The sequence below is a fragment of the Pinus tabuliformis genome, chromosome 4_1 (assembly GCF_031772625.1).
Source record: "Pinus tabuliformis cultivar Carrire ecotype Pingquan chromosome 4_1, CPIR1, whole genome shotgun sequence".
Taxonomy (NCBI): Eukaryota; Viridiplantae; Streptophyta; class Pinopsida; order Pinales; family Pinaceae; genus Pinus; species Pinus tabuliformis.
Window position 1 is genome coordinate 579,216,752 of NC_142303.1, and position 19,507 is coordinate 579,236,258.

A 19,507-nucleotide genomic window follows, 5' to 3' on the forward strand; every position below is an offset into this window, starting at 1 on the left:
AAACACCTCAAGCAACCAAAATCTTGAAGTTTGACATCACTTGGATTTACAAAATTCTTTACTAGATTTTATCAAAATCTCGCTAAAAAATCTGTTTAGACTATAAGAAAATAAGGAGCCCTACCATTATATGACGAAATTACTTAGGGAAAGGCCGATGTACTTTGCCGTTAAAACTGTTAAAAGACCGGCAAATCAGAAAATTCGTAGCACTGGCGGGAGTCCAAAATAAACTTACAAACACTAAGAAGACTTTAGAAGGACGTAGTCTAACTAGCCGGAGGAATTGCCCGGAAAGTTATGGAAATTCCGGTCATATTTAGAGAAAATCAGGCAAGGATTTTTGTAAATCCAAGTTATAATTGTTAAACTTCAAAATTTTAGGTGTCTTGGACATTTTTTATGGTGCTGAATCCATTTCCACCATCAAAAATACGATTCAAACACTGCCTCTACAAGATTTTTTGAAATTTTTTGCCTGGGTTCCAGTCAATTTTGGCGGTTTGGGCAATTCCTTGGCCTCGGTAGACAACTCCAGAACCTTTAGAAGACCCGCTCAACTGCTGGTGGAACCCACCACCTATGGCAGCTACTTTTCCCTGTCGCCAAAGATTTTGCCATGCACTGACTTGGGCGTCTTTCCGACACGTTGAAACGTGCCGTCGCCATGTAGGATAGCTCTCCTTCTGCACAAAGCACAATGATTTATATGTGTAGGTTCTCCTTCATTCACACCAACTCCTCTGAGCTTGTGACTCTTCTAGCTTTCATTAACCTGAAGGCTCCCAGTGCCATTCGATTAATTTCTGCTTGCCTTTTGCACATATCACTGACAGTTTTCGAAGGCTGTCAAAAATGAAGGCATGTCACTACTCTAACTCTGTTGAATCAGAATCATCGATTTAGAAATTCTACAATCATGAATTATCGAAACGAGTGATGATGATGGCCCTGCATGTGTTATATTTGCAGAAAATGGTGTTGAAAGTGGCGATCGAAGATGAGAAAAGCAAGAGAAGGGCCATGAGAGCTGTTGCAGCTGTTGAAGGCAACTATCAATCCAATATTTATCCATTGCAATTCTCGTTACAATGAGAATTGGGTTTTGATTAGTGATATGATATTTGATTGCAGGCGTAGAGTCTGTTGCAATTGATATGCAGAAGAGGGAGATAATTGTGATCGGAGAAGCAAATCCTGTGGTTCTGGCAAAGAAACTGATGAAGCTCGGATTCAGAGAGCTGTTGAGCGTGGGTCCTGCCAAAGAAGAGAAGGCGGCTGCAGAGACTCCGACAGTTGTGTATCATCATGAAGTGAATGTTAAGCTCCCTTTATGGCTCCCATAACGGCCGCCGATTTATTACGGGCAACAGTCTGCCACCGTTCCCTTAAGTTCAGAAAACCAACTGCAATTATTTCCTTAAATTATGGAAACCAACTGTAGTTAACTTAATTTCCTGTTGGGAGCTCCTGGAGTGGTCCATTACTCCCTTTGCAGTTCTCTACCATGATCTGTGGAACACTTGACACATAGCCAATAGAAGCTTAATGGAAGCTTGGCTATAAATACTTATGTTTGGTCCCCAAGCTCACTAACTCAATCCCCTTCAGTTGTACACCATCAAGTTAGAGTGAGTAGAGCTTGGAAGTGCCACATGGATGAGAGTTTTTGGGTGAATTTTGTAATTGTGAAGGTAGTAAAATATTGTTCACATCATTATTCTCATTAACCCCCTTCTCGCACTGTGTTCTTGTCTCTCTATTCTCTTTTTTGTTGTGGTGTGATTTTTGGAGCACTCCTTCTATTTCCGAAGCCCCTTCTATTTCTTAAAGTTGAGGCTTGTAACAATTTACGCGTTGTGCTTGAGTATTAAGCGGTAAATTTAATTTGGATGCCATCACATAATTATAAATGAGATGAGGTTGTGATCAAGGCTTGAGGCGTGCGCGTACTGGTTTCGATCATTTGTTAGTAACTGAGACAAAGAACTTTAGAGCCGAGAAGCAGATCTAAGGCTTTAATGAGCAAAGGTTGAAGGTATACGCAGTGCCAAAATGGGAGGGAGAAACAGTGACAGATTGAGAGCAAGCATCAATGGCCAAAGGTATGATTTATTGGGCATTAAAGTTTTCGATTCTTTTTAAGTGTTTATTCCGCATTATAGAATCGTTATTATGCTTACATTTGGTATCAGAGCCATTTTTATCTCTGCCTTGGTGTTTATAGACATGCTCTGTTTGGCTAAATGTCATATTTGAGAATTTTTTGAATTAAGGCATTTATTTGGAAATATGTCTAATTTTTGCTCAATTTTTATGCTTATAATATTTATTTAGTTTAATTATATGCAATTTGGATAATTGTTGTGCAAAATTTATTAATTATGCTCATATTTAATTTGCATGAATTGATTATTTCTGCTCTAATTAAAACATGCTAATTTGGATGAGTATACGAGACCCATCGTTGAATGTTATGCATGAATATTATAGTTTTATTTATGCAATTTATAATTATTCTCATATCAAGTTAATTTTTATGCATAAAAGAAATAATGTCTTAGTGATCCATATAATTTTTAATTGATTAGATAATAGCCACAGAATCTCTAATTAGATAATATTATATATTAAGATTGATTAGGATCACATAAAGAATATTTAGACATTAATTGTAATTAATTATACTAGATATAATAAATTTTTTCCCACAAGAATTATGAATTAATAGTTTTATCTTAAAGTTCAAATCTAAGATAGAATTTATATCAAATTATAATCATAATATACCCTTTAGAATTATGAATTAAGTGAATAATTTGATAAATTCTATCATAAAAAATAATTGAATCTGCTTGAATTGAAAATTTAGTCCACAGACAATTTCTATGTCATTAGATTCAATTTTAAGCACGATTTACATTAGTAAAGCATGAAATTTTATTTTTAGACCTCAATTTTAACATAAGCATGTGATCTTTAATTTTATGCAGTTGTGCAACCTGCAAATTTCTCTGAAATTCGTTGTGATATCCCTGAACTTAAGGGAGATAACTATAAGGTCTAGAAGGAGAAAGTTCTCCTTCAATTGGGGTGGATGGACATAGACTATGCTATTAGGAAAGATGGACCACTACACTCACTAATACCAGCATTGCAGCGGACATCATGCTTTATGAACGATGGGAACGATATAATCGCCTAAGCATGATGTTCATTAAGCCTAAAATTTCAGCTGGTATTCGTGGTTTCGTTGATCAGCATGAAAAGGTCTGAGACTTGCTGAAAGCCACTGATGATCAATTCGTCACTTCAGACAAGGCACTAGCAAGCACCTAATCATGAAGTTTTCATCCCTAAGGCTCACCAGTGTGAAAGGTGTGCATAAGCACATCATGCAAATGAGGGACATTGTGGCTCAATTGAAGAAACTCGAGGTTGAAATATCGGAGTCCTTCCTGGTGCACTACATTCTGAACACCCTTCCGCACCAATATGAACCCTTCAAAATCTCATACTTAAATGGTCAATTAATGAACTCATGACCATGTGTGTTCAAGAGGAAGGGAGACTAGTGATGGAACTGGGAGAAAGTGCAATGTTGGTAACGCGAGGAAAGGGAAAATCTCAAGCCAATCGGAAAGGGAAAGGTAAAGTACCTCCCTAAGCTAATATCAAGAAGGATTCCAAGTCTTTCTTCTGTAAAAAGAAGGGACACATGAAGAAGGAATGTGCCAAATTTCAGAAATGGCTCGCGGACAAAGGTAATCCAATCTCGTTTGTTTGTTATAAATCTAATATGGTTAATGTCAATATTAACACCTGGTGGATTGATTTTGAATCTACAATTCACATTTCGAATTCCTTGCAGGGTTTGCAAAACCTAAGGAAGCCAGTGGGAAGTGAGCAAAGCATCTTATCAGGAAACAAGATGGGCTCGCATGCGGAAGCTATAGGAACATGCTATTTAACTTTAAGTAGTGGCATTTTTTTAGAATTAGAAAATACCTTTTATGTTCCAAGTTTTTCTAGAAACTTGATTTCAGTTTCAAGGATTGTACCTTTTGGATATTCCTTTAACTTTTCAGAAACATCCTTCAGTTTATTTTATAAATCTGATTGTGTTGGGAATGGTATTTTTTCTAATGGTCTTTACTGCATTAATTTACAAAACAATGTCACTTATGATTCAATGCATGTTCACACTGGCACTAAAAGATGTGTTATTAATGAGGATTCCTCTAAATTATGGCACCGGAGATTAGGTCATATCTCCATAGAAAGAATTAAAAGATTGGTAAATGAAGGGGTACTTAATACTCTAGATTTTACTGATTTTGAGACTTGTGTGGACTGCATAAAGGGAAAGCAGACCAACAAGTCAAAGAAAGGTGCCAATAGGAGTTCGGACATATTAGAGATCATACATACTGATATATGTAGTCCAGACATGGACTCACATGGTCAGAGATACTTCATCTCTTTTATAGATGATTACTCACGATATATGTATCTCTACATGCTTCATAAAAAGAATGAAGCATTAGATGCCTTTAAGATCTTTAAGGCTGAAGTAGAGAAACAATGCGGCAAGAAAATTAAGATCGTGAGATCAGATAGAGGTGGAGAATATTATGGTAGATACACAGAAGATGGACAAGCACCTGGGCCATTTGCAAAATTTCTTCAAGAGCATGGGATTGTTGCCCAATACACCATGCCTGGTTCACCCGACCAAAATGGTGTAGCAGAAAGAAGAAACCGAACATTATTGGACATGGTGCAGAGTATGCTTAGCAGCTCCAATCTTCCTAAATCCTTGTGGACTGAAGCACTTAAGACGACAGTGTATATATTAAACAGGGTTCCAACCAAGGCTATTCCTAAAACACCATTTGAATTATGGAAAGGTTGGAAACCGAGTTTGCGACATATGCGCGTTTGGGGATGCCCATTTGAAGTGAGAATATATAATCCACAAGAGAAGAAGCTGGACCCAAGGACCATTAGTGGGTATTTCATTGGATATGTTGAAAGGTCTAAAGGTTACAGATTTTATTGTCCATCTCACAGCACTAGGATTGTGGAATCAAGAAATGCAAAGTTTCTTGAAAATGACTTGATCAGTGGGAGCAATCAAACCAGGAACATAGTTTCTGAGAAGGATCATTCAGAATCTCAACCTTCCACCTCAAGTGATAGATTGGTTATTGTTCACAGCACCCCTCAAGTACAAACTGGTGTTGAACAACCAATTGTTGAAGTTCCACAAGCTGCTGACGACATTCCAATAGATCAGGTAGTTCAAGAGTTGCCAAGAACCTTTGAACAACGAGTTGAACCACATACTTCTCAGGAAGATGATGGTACAACATTAAGAAGATCTATTAGACAAAAGAAATCAACAATTCCTGATGATTATGTTGTGTATCTGCAAGAATCTGACTACAACATTGGAGCCGAAAATGATCTCGAGTCATTTTCACAAGCCATGAGTTGCAAAGAATCAGAATTATGGTATGATGCCATGAAGGAAGAGATGAATTCTATAAAGAGTAATGAATTCTGGGATCTTGTTGAGTTGCCTAATGGTGCAAAAGCCATTGGATGTAAATGGGTCTTTAAGACAAAGAAAGACTCATTGGGCAACATTGAGAGATACAAGGCAAGACTTGTTGCTAAGGGATTCACTCAGAAAGAAGGAATTGACTACACAGAGACTTTTTCTCTTGTATCTAAGAAAGATTCCTTGCATGTTATTGTGGCATTAGTAGCCCATTTTGACTTGGAGTTGCAACAAATGGATGTGAAAACGACATTTCTCAATGGAGATCTAGAGGAGGAGGTTTACATGAAATAGCCTGAAGGATTCCCCTCTAGTGATGGTGAGCAATTGGTTTGCAAGCTCAAGAAATCCTTATACAGATTAAAACAAGCATCCCGCCAATGGTATTTGAAATTCCATAATGTAATTTCTTCTTTCGGTTTTGTAGAAAACATTATGGATCAATGTATATACCTGAAAGTCAGTGGGAGTAAAATCTGTTTTCTTGTTTTATATGTGGATGACATTTTGCTAGCAACCAATGATAAGGGTTTGCTACATGAGGTGAAACAATTCCTCTCTAAAAATTTCAATATGAAGGATATGGGTGAGGCATCTTATGTCATTGGCATTAAGATCCATAGAGACAGATTTCGAGGCATCTTGGGTCTGTCTCAGGAAACCTATATTAATAAAATTTTAGAGAGATTTCGAATGAAGGATTGTTCACCAAGTGTAGCTCCCATTGTGAAGGTTGATAGGTTCAATTTGAACCAATGCCCGAAGAACGACTTTGAAAGGGAACAAATGAAGAACATTCCATATGCTTCTGTTGTTGGAAGCCTAATGTATGCTCAGGTCTGCACAAGCCTTGACATTGCATTTGTTGTGGGAATGTTGGGATGATATTAGAGTGATCCAGGTATAGACCACTGGAGAGCTGCAAAGAAAGTAATGAGGTACCTTCAAGGAACCAAAAACTACATGCTTATGTATAGATGGACGGACAATTTGGAAGTAATTGGCTACTTAGATTCTGACTTTTCTGGATGTGTTGATTCACGCAAATCAACATCGGGATACATTTTTATGATGGCCGGTGGAGTTGTATCATGGAGGAGTGCCAAGCAGACCTTGATTTCCACTTCCACTATGGAAGCCGAGTTCGTCTCCTGTTTTGAGGCTACTTTACATGGTGTATGGCTTAAGAGTTTCATTTCTGGGCTTAGCATTATGGATTCTATCTCTAAGCCATTGAGAATGTATTACGACAATTCAGCTGCTATTTTTATGGCTAAAAACAACAAAAGTGGGAGTCAAAATAAACACATCGACATTAAGTATTTAGCTATAAGGGAACGTGTTAAAGAAAAGAAAGTGGTCATTGAGCACGTTAGCACTGAGTTGATGATCGCTGATCCTTTGACTAAGGGCATGCCACCGTTTAAATTCAAGGATCATGTAATGAATATGGGACTTGGTTCCATTATGTAGTTTCTCATTGTATGGACAATGTTATTTTAATGAAATTCTTAATTATTGTGATGTTTTCCTCATATTTATGTGCACCTTAATTTGATTTGAGAGAATTCATCTATGTAGGACCAAGAATAAACATAGGGTTTATTCATTAAGAAATTTTTGCCACATAAATTTTAATAGAAATAAATACATAGTAATACATGGAAGATAATACTCATCATTAGAGGACTTATCGCCATGATTCATGTATCTATTACTTAATACAGATTATCAATGGGTTTTAAGATGAGACATTAAGATTGGAAGTATGGACCAAGTGGGAGAATGTTAAGCTCCCTTTACGGCTCCCATAACGGCCGCTGATTTATTACGGGCAACAGTCTGCCACCGTTCCCTTAAGTTCAGGAAACCAACTGCAGTTATTTCCTTAAATTACGGAAACCAATTGTAGTTAAATTAATTTCCTGTTGGGAGCTCCTAGAGTGGTCCATTACTCCCTCTGCAGTTCTCTACCATGATCTGTGGAAATCTTGACACATAGCCAAGAGAAGCTTGATGGAAGCTTGGCTATAAATACTTATGTTTGGTCCCCAAGCTCACTAACTCAATCCCCTTTAGCCTTACACCATCAAGTTAGAGTGAGTAGAGCTTGGAAGTGCCACACGGATGAGATTTTTTGGGTGAATTTTGTAATTGTGAAGGCAGTAAAATACTGTTCACATCATTATTATCATTAACCTCCTTCTCGCACTACGTTCTTGTCTCTCTATTCTCTTTTCTGTTGTGGTGTGATTTTTGGAGCACTCCTTCTATTTCTTAAAGTTGAGGCTTGTAACAAGTTACGCGTTATGCTTGAGTATTAAGCGGTAAATTTAATTTGGATGCCATCAAATAATTATAAGCGAGATGAGGTTGTGATCGAGGCTTGAGGCGCACGCGTACTGGTTTCAATCATTTATTAGTAACTGAGACAGAGAACTTTAGAGTCGAGAAGCAGATCTAAGGCTTTAATGAACAAAGGTTGAAGGTGTACCCAGTGCCAAAACGGAAGGGAGAAACAGTGAGAGATTGAGAACAAACATCAATGGCCGGAGGTATGATTTATTGGGCATTACAATTTTTGATTCTTTTTAAGTGTTTATTCCGCATTAGAGAATCGTTATTATGCTTATAGTGAATCCCCATTATGGGTACGGGCCTTATGAAGGATACTCATCATATACTGTCATGAGAGGTGAGGATCCCAATGGTTGCACAATCTGTTAGACCTATCTCGTACTATTTCTTCTTTATGGGGGAAAGTATGAGCATGGGGGAGACAACTGGTGGTCTCGAGGGAATTTCAAGAGACAATGTAAGCTGCTTGCGTTGCTACAGCAGCTGGGAACTAGTTACATTCAGAGATAATGGGACAATGGGGATTGACTTACCTTCATTAAATATACATATGTACTACGCCTGCAACTATTTATTGCAGATGACATCACCAAAGGATGTTCAGTGGCTAATTGAAGGAAGCGTGGGATAAACAGCCGACAAAGGCCTAGAAATAGATTCTCGTGTGAACCACTGGGCTGTTTATAGCTACCCTTGGATCTTCTTTTTAATTTTAATTTTATAATTTACAATTTTTATGAGATTGTAGATGTGCTTTTAATATTTAACTGAATCCAAGACTTATAAAATTATTTGAATCACAAAGCTCAAACTTACTATTTCGAAAAATCCCTTCTATGAACCATTGTGGGACTACCACTGAATTTAATGCTTATAAAATTATTTGAATCACAAAACTAAAATTTACTATTTCGAAAAATCTTTTTTATTACTTACAAATCTTTTTATTACTGAAGTGTGAGACTATTTACAAATTGATTTCAAATATTAAAATTCTAAAAATCAAAATTAATAATAAGATTTATTTCAAAATTAATAATAAGACTTATTTCATACTGATCGTATCCTTTTACACTAAGGGCTGAGCTTATGAGTAACTGCCTCCAATTTTTTTTTCGAAATTGCTTACCTTCATTAAATATACAGATGTACGTACTACGTTTGCAGCAGATGACATCACCGAAGATGTTCAGTGGCTAATTGAAGGGAAGCGTGGGATAAATAGCCGACAAAGGCCTAGAAATAGATTCTATAAATTATTAACATATATATGATTTTTTCTATCTTAAAGAAACATTACTTCAAAACAAATTATATTCGATAAAACATTAAAATTCCTTAATGATAATACTTTAAAAATTATAAAATATTATTATGAAAGGTGTTTATTTAATTTTGTGTTCTTGTGGAACCCTCTACATTAGTGAGATTGGACATTCCATTTCACAAAGGATTCAGGAGCAGGAAACCCTCTACATTGGTGAGATTGGACATTCCATTTCACAAAGGATGCTCCAGGCAACTGGCCTTAGGCAGTGTAGGAGGGAGTGGACACTTCTCTGCTCTAGCCAAACATGCTGAATTAACAAAACACCATATTTGCTTAGAGGATTCTAAGGTCCTCACAAGGGTTGATCAATTCCATCACTGAAGATTAAGAGAAGCTATTGAAATTGAAAAGAGGAATAAAACTCTTAATAGAGATGATGGATGGAAGTTAAATAATGCATGGATCCCTTCTCTTTGTTCTTTCCCTCATTAGTTTCCTTCAAGTTTTTTTTTTTATATTTTTTATATATGTCCTAAAAACATAATAAATAAATTTAAGAAAATAAAAATTTCAAACTCATATATATATATATATATATATATATATATATATTTTAATCCTAAAAAGATAATAAATAAATTATAAAATAAAAATTTATTAATAAAAAAATATTAGAAACTTAAAAAATTCATATTCAAATTCAAATTATTTATATATATATATATATATATATATATATATAATTAAATTAAAATTCAAAATCAACTAATTTTATTTTGGTCCTTCATAAAAATAAAAATAGAATAAAAAGAAATATTTAACTGTTGGAATTTACCGTTGCATCTTAATGATGAACCTAAATCTAGATTCGAAACATGTTGACTCTTTGTTCTCTATGTGACTTTTCCAGAAAATATAAACATAATAAAAATGCTATTAAAATTTCTCAATAACAAAAAACTATTAAATATTAATTTTATTTAATATTAATAATAATAAAAAATATAATTTATTTATAAATAATTTATAATTAAAAATATTACAAAAAGATATGATGTAAGTCATCCATATATATAATCTATAACGGTGATGTAAAATTATGCAACTGGATTGGATTTGTAAACCATGTGTTTAGATATGGGTGTTTCCAGAAGTTTTCGCAGTAAGTAATCAAAATTCATTATTTATTTTTTATTAAAATATTAATATTGATTTAAAGTCGCTAATTACTGAATATTAATCAATTTAATATAAGACTCAGGAGATCCTTATTTATTTGACAGCGAATATCATGATACTGCCTTTAAAAAGCCATATTATATCTTACCGAAAGATTCCGTTAGCCTGTGTATTCATATACCGCAGTTCGCAACTATTGTTGGCAAGCTTTTTGACTTCACTATCATTCACCTTTTACGTGGAACTGGGATGTCCGATGACCCTTCTCAAAATATTTTGTCCGAATAATTCGCTACCATGTTCAATTGGCCAAATTTTTTTCTAACATTTTCAACCAATAATCTACTTTTTGTCCGAATTATGCGGTATACTGTTTAATTGGCCAATTTTATTTTTTATATTTTTGATCTGGTAAGTTTGTTTTTTTTTTAAATATTGTTATGAATAGGCACATAGACTTGTTTATTTTCGAGTAAAAGATTTATAATAGAGATTTTAGAACTTTTATATTTTAATTTATGGGATATAATTTAATTTTTAGTTTTTATAATTTTTATATTTTAATTTTAGATTATATATATATATATATATATATATATATATATATATATATTAATTTTAATTATTTTATTTCAATTATTTGAACAATAATATATATTTTGGATTTAAATTTTCACAATTAGTCATATTGTTAGAGACTTGAGGAGGAGAATTCTCTAATAGATTTTTAATCCATCCAACATTTATGATGAATAGAGTAACTATCTAAAACGTTGAATTGATTAAAAATCCATTACACAATTCTCCTATGGAAATCTCAACAACAATATATATACTTCATAATTATTATTATTATAAAAAAAATTAAAATAAGAAGTCATCATGTAACATCCTACCTATGTATATATATATAAAAATTACTACGTTAATCTAACCAGCATTAAACATTATGATATTAATGCCTTGTCTACCCATTAGTCCATCCTCCTTGGACTCGCATGATTGTTATGGTAATGTATTGGGTTAATATTTGTTAAAGGGTTAGAGTTGGAGCTGCGGAGTCGAAAAGAGGCAGCCTACATGGTTCATCCCATAGCTGCAGGTATTGCAAGGCAGCCTACATGGTTCATCCCATACCTGCCGGTATTGCTCCCGCGCTCCCTCAATGTCCTCGGGTAAGCTACCTGTCATTAATGTTACAGGTCCCTGAGGTGTCCTCCTGCTTGGAACACGCATTCTCGTACTCTCCACTTGTGATGGAGTTAATACCCTTACTTAACTTACTGTGGAAGGATCCCGAGGTTGGGCTCGCTGCTTGTATATCATCCGATCAACGTCGATTAATGGTGTTGAGTGCGCCAGCCTGGCTAAAGGTTTATTCGACTGTCTTGGCAGAAGGAGTCATTCATTTTGTTCGCTTTTACCTCGTCGCTCTACTCTATCATGGTGAACTTCTGAAACTCTTCTACCAGGTTGCTTCTAAGACTCCAGGTGCTATCCTCGTCCCCATTCTGCTCGTTTCATGTTGTTATGCCTTATTTCTTCCACTAAGGTTGGATTAATATAGTTCTGGGACTGTTTAACGGATTAATGGCATTTTGGGTAGCAATGGAGAGCCCGACCAGGTCCTTCGCGGTCTTTAAGCAAGGATCAATGCTCTGATGTCCCGAGGTAACCTTCGTTCCACTGAAGTAATGTCATTAATCTTCTTGTAAGTATTTTTCCAAATCTTCCCTCACTGAGGTGGTCTATTTCCATACAGATTCTGTTGCAACTTCTATGGCTTCCCAGCTCTCCTACAGGTAAACCTACTTACATTTCATGGTTGAATGCTGTTGAATGATCTCAGAGGTGGTTCCCTTCTCATGGTGATTTGTTGTGCAGGTATTACCTCAGGGTCTGGTTCGAAACCCTCATTCAGTTTGTGCATTGTTGAGGATGATTCTAGTGCTGAACTCCGCTTCTCCTTGCTCCTTCCAGGTGTGTTGGCAACTCGTTTAATGTGCCTTGGTTCAGAGAATATTCTCTGAGAAGGACCATGTCGAGAGCTTGTAATTTGTTTGATATTGTGACTTCAACCAGAATGAGTTTTAGACTATAATTTGCAATATAATGAAAGTTTTGGGATTATCTATGTTCAAACGAGCTGCCCAAAATTAATACAGTTCCATGCTATTATGAGTCGAGCCTATGATAGAACTTAACTGTAATTTTGTGAAATGTTCTTCGAATGGACTGAATTCGACGGAATATAACTATGACAGACTTATTAATGAATGTTTTGGTGTTTATTTATGTAAACCCCTGTTGTTGTACAGTTAGTGCTGAGCTTTGGGGTTTGGTTGATTACTGAGGGTTTATGTTGTGCATGATTTTTCTCAGTTGATATATCGGTTACGGCATTCATTTTCTCCTTGCTTAAAATACTTTATGTATATATTTGCGTTCAGTAAAATTAGAGTTCATGGGTTAGTTTTTAAGAAACCAGGGTACAACATTCATTTTCTCCTTGCTTAAAATAGTTTATGTATATATTTGCGTTCAGTAAAATTAGAGTTCATGGGTTAGTTTTTAAGAAACCAGGGTACATGGCTACGAATGGGTTCTTTACGAACTCGTCCACGGCTACAAACCCTAGGTATGTGCAAAACTGTAAAGAAATCATGTAATTAATAACATGGGGAAGGGTTTGCCGAGTTAATTTCTTCCTTCAGTTTTAAAGAAATTCCTGTGTATGACTAAGATATGATATTTAGACATATATGTTGTTGTATGATATGCCTACATTTGGTATCATTTATTTAGACATAGATGTTGTTGTGTGATATGCCTACATTTCGTATCATTTATTTATTTATTTCTACAGAAAACTGATAGGCATTTTTACAGTTTATATACCTATGTGTTTTCCAGATTAAATCAACATTCGTCTATAATGCTATATTGCTTATTAGTTAAGCATTGATTGTTAACTGACAGTGTACAGTTCTCTAGAGGTGTATCAGTATCTATTGGGAAAGCATGCATCAACTACTTGCCTAACTGTTCTACCCATAAATTAGTGAATAACCATAATCTATATTAAACCATTTCCAAACTATCTACTTACAGAAAACAGGGCATTTACTATTACTATATCATTTCAATTTACAACGAGCATTCAACTATTCTACTGATAATGATTACCATGTTAGTATTACTTATCCGTATTTCGTTACATATAAGTTAAATAATTGGGAAGATCTCTACCACCGAGCCTCGGAACTGGCAATTACGTCCAGGTTCCCCCTCTGAGCCGTTGCACTTCTCCCAATAAGGAACAGCTGGGTACTTTGGGCATCAGGACTCTAATAATCTGATCCAAAGTCTTTTACATAATAATTAACAGTGTTTGTTTTGGGTATTTTAAACCCAATAGTTTTAACAGTTCAATAACATAAATAAAATTAAACTTGGTAAAAAAAAACAACTCATGATGTCTCGCTGTGTGTTACACATCATCATTATTCGAAAAATTCACTTAATTATAAAAAAATACAATTTAATATGATATGATTTATCCAATTACAAATTAGTGCACTAGTTCTAATTTATAGATGAAATCATTTTTTTACCTTAATCGTGTGATACAATTCCAAGCAAGATTGTGATTTTTTGTTGTTTAAAATACATTTTTGAATGCGTAAATGGATTCATAAAGATCATATAGGCATTCACAAAATTTAAAAATCTCTACCCTATTTTGATTGAAAATAACCACTCTGAAAAAAGTCATTTAATCTATAAATTAGATTGAAGAAGGAGAATTAGGCAGAAATTGCCCCAAAATCCGGGCAAAAATTTCAAAAAAGCTTGCAGTAACAGTATTTGAATCATGTTTTTGATGGTGGAAATAGATTCAACACCATCAAAAACCTCTGGGACAACCAAAATCTTGAATTTTCATTGCTATAATTTGAATTTACAAAAATCCTTACCAAATTTTATCAAAATCTTGCTAGAATTTCCATAATTTTGAGAACAAAAGCAATCTGTTTAGACTAAAGTAATAAGGAGAAATACCATTATATCACGAAATTACTCAGAGAAAGGCCGCCTACTTTGCGGTCAAAACTGTTAAAAGACCGGCAAATCAGAAAATTCGTAGCACTGGCAAGAGTCCAAAATAAACTTACGACTGAGAAGACTTTAGAAGACCCGCTCAACTTGCAGTAACAGTGTTTGAATCATGTTTTTGATGGTGGAAATAGATTCAACACCATCAAAAACCTCTGGGACAACCAAAATTTTGAATTTTCATTGTTATAATTTGAATTTACAAAAATCCTTACCAAATTTTATGAAAATCTTGCTAGAATTTCCATAATTTTGAGAACAAAAGCAATCTGTTTAGACTAAAGTAATAAGGAGAAATACCATTATATCATGAAATTACTAAGAGAAAGGCCACTGTACTTTGCAGTCAAAACTGTTAAAAGACCGGCAAATCAGAAAATTCGTAGCATTGGCCAGAGTCCAAAATAAACTTACGACTGAGAAGACTTTAGAAGACCCGCTCAACTGCTGGTGGAACCCACCACCTATGGTAGCTACTTTTGCCTGTCATCAAAGATTCTGCCGCGCATTGACTTGCGCGTCTTTCCGACGCGTTGAAACGCACCGCCGCCCGCGTGGCGCAACTCTTCTTCTGCACAAAGCACAACGATTTATATGTGTGGGCTCTCCTTCATTCACACCAACTCTTCTGAGCTCGTGACCCTTCGAGCTTTCATTAACCTGAAGGCTCCCAGTGCCATTCGATTAATTTTTGCTTTCCTTCTACACATATCACTAAGTTTTCGAAGGCTGTCAAAAATGAAGGCATGTCACTACTCTAGCTCTGTTGAATCAGAATCACCAATTTAGAAATTCTGCAATCATGAATTATCGAAACGATTCATTGACGATGATGGCCCTGCATGTGTTATATTTGCAGAAAATGGTGCTGAAAGTGGCGATCGAAGATGAGAAAAGCAAGAGAAGGGCCATGAGAGCTGTTGCAGCTGTTGAAGGTAACTATCAATCCAATATTTATCCATTGCAATTCTCGTGACAATGAGAATTGGGTTTTGATTAGTGATATGATATTTGATTGCAGGCGTAGAGTCTGTTGCGGTTGATATGCAAAAGAGGGAGATAACTGTGATCGGAGAAGCAGATCCCATGGTTCTGGCAAAGAAACTGATGAAATTTGGATTTAGAGAGTTGCTGAGCGTGGGTCCTGCCAAGGAAGAGAATGCGGCTGCAGAGACTCCGACAGTTGTGTATCATCATGAAGTGAATCCCCAATATGGGTATGGGCCTTATGAAGGATACTCTTCATATACTGTCGTAAGATGCGAGGATCCCAATGGCTGTACAATCTGTTAGACCTATTTCGTCCAATTTCTTCTTTATGGGGGAAAGTATGGGCATGGGGGAGACAACTGGTGGTCTTAAGGGAATTTCAGGAGATGATGTAAGTTGCTTATGATGCTGCAGCAGCTGGGAACTAGTTTCTTTCAGAGATAATGGGACAATGGGGGATGACTTACCTTCATTAAATATACATTGTACTAGGCCTGCAAATATTTATTGCAGATGACATCACCAAAGGATGTTCTGTGGCTAATTAAAGGGAAGCGTGGCATAAACAGCCGACAAGGGCCCAACACTCGGCTCTTTATAGCTACCGTTCGATCTTCCTTTTAATTTTAAATTTATTTTTTTAGAATGTTATGAGATTGTAGATGTGCTTTTAATATATAACTGAATTCAATGCTTATAAAATTATTTGAATCACAAAGCTCAAAATTTCGAAAAAGCCCTTCTAAGAACCATGGGTGGGACTACAATTGAATTCAATGCTTATAAAATTATTTGAATCACGAAGTTCAAATTTACGATTTGGAAAAATATTTTTTTTATAAATTATGAGTGGGATTATTTATAAATTGATTTAAAAAAATAAGTGAGTGACTCCGTCGATGGCGGCCTTGACAGTCGAGTGTGCTTTCCTCTCCTTATCAGTCGAGTCACTAACGTGCCTTGATGCTTATTGGGTGGTGGGCATCGGAATGAGTGAGTGACCCCTAAATAATATAGGGCGATGGCGGCCTTAACAGTCGAGCATGCTTACGCATCCTGCCGGTCCTTGATGCTTATTGGGTGGCCCCTCTCAAATAAGTAACTAAGACGAGCAACTCTATTTTGGGGAAGGGGGTGAGCGCCTGCCATTTGAAGGTAGGTGGAGAAACTGATCTCTCTGCAAGCAAGGAGTGCAGTGCCACGAGCGGGGGGGCGTTGGTCAAGCCCCTACCGGTCCTCTCCCGGTGGTCGAGCAACTAAAGTTTCAATTTACTTATTGGGTGGGGGGGCGATGGTCGAGCCCCTCACCATCGGAATAGTGAGTGACTTCGTCCCTCCGGTCCTCTCATTATGAAAATGATTCATCAGTTACGTTCAAAAGTCCATCCAGGTTATCACTATCACTTGAAAATGGACCAGTCGCTAATAACTCCCACCCAGCTAGGCCAGCTAGCCAGCAAGCAAGTAAGTAAGCCCCCTCCAGCTTCGACCGGTAGACACCGCCTCCCCCTTTCTTTCATAGCAATCGTCCCCTCTCCCAATCCAACGGACAGTGCTTCTACAGGCGAAGCCCCAGAACTTCTCATCGGAGCCGTGCGTGCAGCCTCTGTATCCCACGGGAGAAACACCTGAAGGAAGGAGGAGGAACGCGTAGGGGTGCTCGTTCCGTTAGAGCCGTAGCGTCGTCTTCGTGCTTTTGATGCAGAAGTTGAAAAGGATATAAGGCCGGTGTTCAGGATGGAAGGCTGGGCAGAATCAACTTGGATTCTTCTTTACCTATTGATCGATGATTGCCAGTTGTTTGTGGAAAGCGCTTTTGGACTCGTTCCTCCATTCACTTTCATGGCTTTCTTTTATTAGGCCCAGTTTTTCTGCGCATTTCCGATCGTCTTAATAGAGATGGCTAGCAACCGAATGCGGGGTTAGAGAAGGAGCAAGCATGACTTATCGCTGAGTCTATGACTGTGGGATGGGAGCTGGATCTAACCTGATCGATCGGAGAGCATACAAACCTATTATGAAAAATGGATCAGATTATTTACAAATTAATTTTAAATATAAAAATTCAAAAAATCAGAATCAGTAATAAAACTTGCTTTCATATTAATTGTATCTTTCTACATTATAAACTTATAAATAACACCTCCAAAAGCTTATGAATAACACCTCCAAAAATTTGAAATTGCACAAATGATTTGTTTTTCCTACATTGGGAGAAGGCCACATAAAGGGGATAAAGGGGATATAAAGATGTTTTTGGGTTTTAATTTAATCCACTCATGTAATGGAATGGAGAACATTTAATCCGCTCATGCAATGAAATGGAGAACATTTACGTATTAATTAGGTCACATTTAATCCGCTCATGGAATGGAATGGAGAACATTTACGTATTAATTAGGTCTCCTTAAAAGAGTAGATAGTGTTTTTTTTATATAAATCATCCATTCTAGATTTGAAAGTTCAACAATAATGCATAAAAATGGTGTGCAATATCACCATCAAATCTGATCTAAATACTATCAAATCAAAATATCAATATCTAATCAATTGGTTAGAAAAAGAATTAGCTCTACAGCTGAGTGCGATAGATAATTGATGAAGATGCAGAAAGATAATTTTTGTATATTAATTTATGGTGCCAAAAGCTAAATAATATTTCACTTCATCTGAACCAAATACATTAGAGTCTAAGAAAAAAGATACTATACGTTAAATAGCAACAAGTTTCAAGTTATTTTAAAGACTTTTCCAACCATATACTAGATTAAAGAGAAGTTTATTTAATTGCAATTGTAAATACACTTTCTTATTTTCTAAGTATTTGTTAAATCACTTCAATTCATTTTTATACTAGTCAAATTGAATAACAATTTTCTGTCAACGTTTCAAATTCCAATCGGGATCCATCATCAGGACTTTATGAATGATGATATTAGAAGAGCTTAATTGAAGGATATCATAACTATTTATATCTTTCAATTAAGCTTTTCTAATATCATCATTCATAAAGTCCTGATGATGGATCCCGATTGGGATTTGAAACGTTGACAGAAAATGGTTCATACTGTGGATTCTCCGGTAACTGAGTCAAAAGATATAAACCACAGATGTCTTAAATCCATGAATAATAATTATTAAAAAATTATCTAATTAGAGAGAAAATGCTAGAGATCAAACGTGATGTTACACATTTTTGTACAAATAGAAACTTCATGATATATAAAAGAAATGAATTACATTAAATACAAGGAACTTATCACAAGATGATACAATCTATAAGCTATTGAGAACCATAATTATGGAAACCATAAAAACCTTAGCCACCACCAAAGATCCACAATTAATAAGCATTAATAATGGAATGTCCTCATTTGTTCAAACATTTGGTTCATATCACATAAGATCTCCGTAACAACATTGTTGTCTTTCATAGGGTTTACAGACCCCAACAATGTTGCATCACACAAGTACATGGTAAAAAAACTCTAATGGTATCCTCCAAATCTCATGTACATCGAAGGGTTTGAATCCTCAAACTCTAAATCTTTAACACTAGCATCAACTCAATCATCAAGACTTCCATGGGACATAAAGGATATAACAATAATTCTTCCATGAAAAGCATCAGAATCATAAAATTAGTCTCTCAATGATTTATGACCTAAGCTCATGTCTTGCAAGAACAAGGATTCACAATCATGTATTCAGTTAGCTCCACTTTTTGTGTCCTCTACTAGGGTAGAAACTCTATCTCTATAAAAATAGCCATAAGAACCATGAACATCTCCCACGTCATGCTATTATAGAGGATTTATAGGTATAATGCAAACCTTAGCATCACAAAAGAGTTATCTCCCCATGAATATCCAAAACGTCTCTCTTTGCCCTTGTCTTCACCTAATGTTTCCTCATGACTCCTCGTATTATGAAAAGTACAAAGAAAACAATAGAATGATGAATGATAAATAAAAGAGGTCTTTCTTCCCTCATATACACAATAAGTTAGTATAGCATAAAATAAGGAC

General features: G+C 35.7%; 2 protein-coding genes across 2 annotated transcripts; both read left to right on the forward strand.

Annotated features, from left to right (window-relative positions):
* Positions 1-972: 972 nt before the first annotated feature.
* Positions 973-8,293, forward strand: LOC149177254 (heavy metal-associated isoprenylated plant protein 12-like). The gene is made up of 4 exons (XM_089423359.1): positions 973-1,048; positions 1,135-1,313; position 2,147; positions 8,202-8,293. Exons 1-4 carry the CDS (start codon positions 976-978, stop codon positions 8,291-8,293), a joined length of 345 nt encoding a protein of 114 aa, XP_089279485.1. The 5' UTR covers positions 973-975.
* Positions 8,294-15,126: 6,833 nt separating this feature from the next.
* Positions 15,127-16,056, forward strand: LOC149177255 (heavy metal-associated isoprenylated plant protein 12-like). The gene is made up of 2 exons (XM_089423360.1): positions 15,127-15,424; positions 15,511-16,056. Exons 1-2 carry the CDS (start codon positions 15,292-15,294, stop codon positions 15,780-15,782), a joined length of 405 nt encoding a protein of 134 aa, XP_089279486.1. The 5' UTR covers positions 15,127-15,291; the 3' UTR covers positions 15,783-16,056.
* The last annotated feature ends 3,451 nt before the right edge of the window (positions 16,057-19,507 follow it).

Coding starts and splice junctions, on each gene's coding strand:
- LOC149177255 (XM_089423360.1), top strand. CDS start 15,292: ATGAATTATCGAAACGATTCATTGACGATGATGGCCCTGCATGTGTTA. Junction 15,425..15,510: donor AGCTGTTGCAGCTGTTGAAG/GTAACTATCAAT, acceptor ATTTGATTGCAG/GCGTAGAGTCTGTTGCGGTT.
- LOC149177254 (XM_089423359.1), top strand. CDS start 976: ATGGTGTTGAAAGTGGCGATCGAAGATGAGAAAAGCAAGAGAAGGGCC. Junction 1,049..1,134: donor AGCTGTTGCAGCTGTTGAAG/GCAACTATCAAT, acceptor ATTTGATTGCAG/GCGTAGAGTCTGTTGCAATT.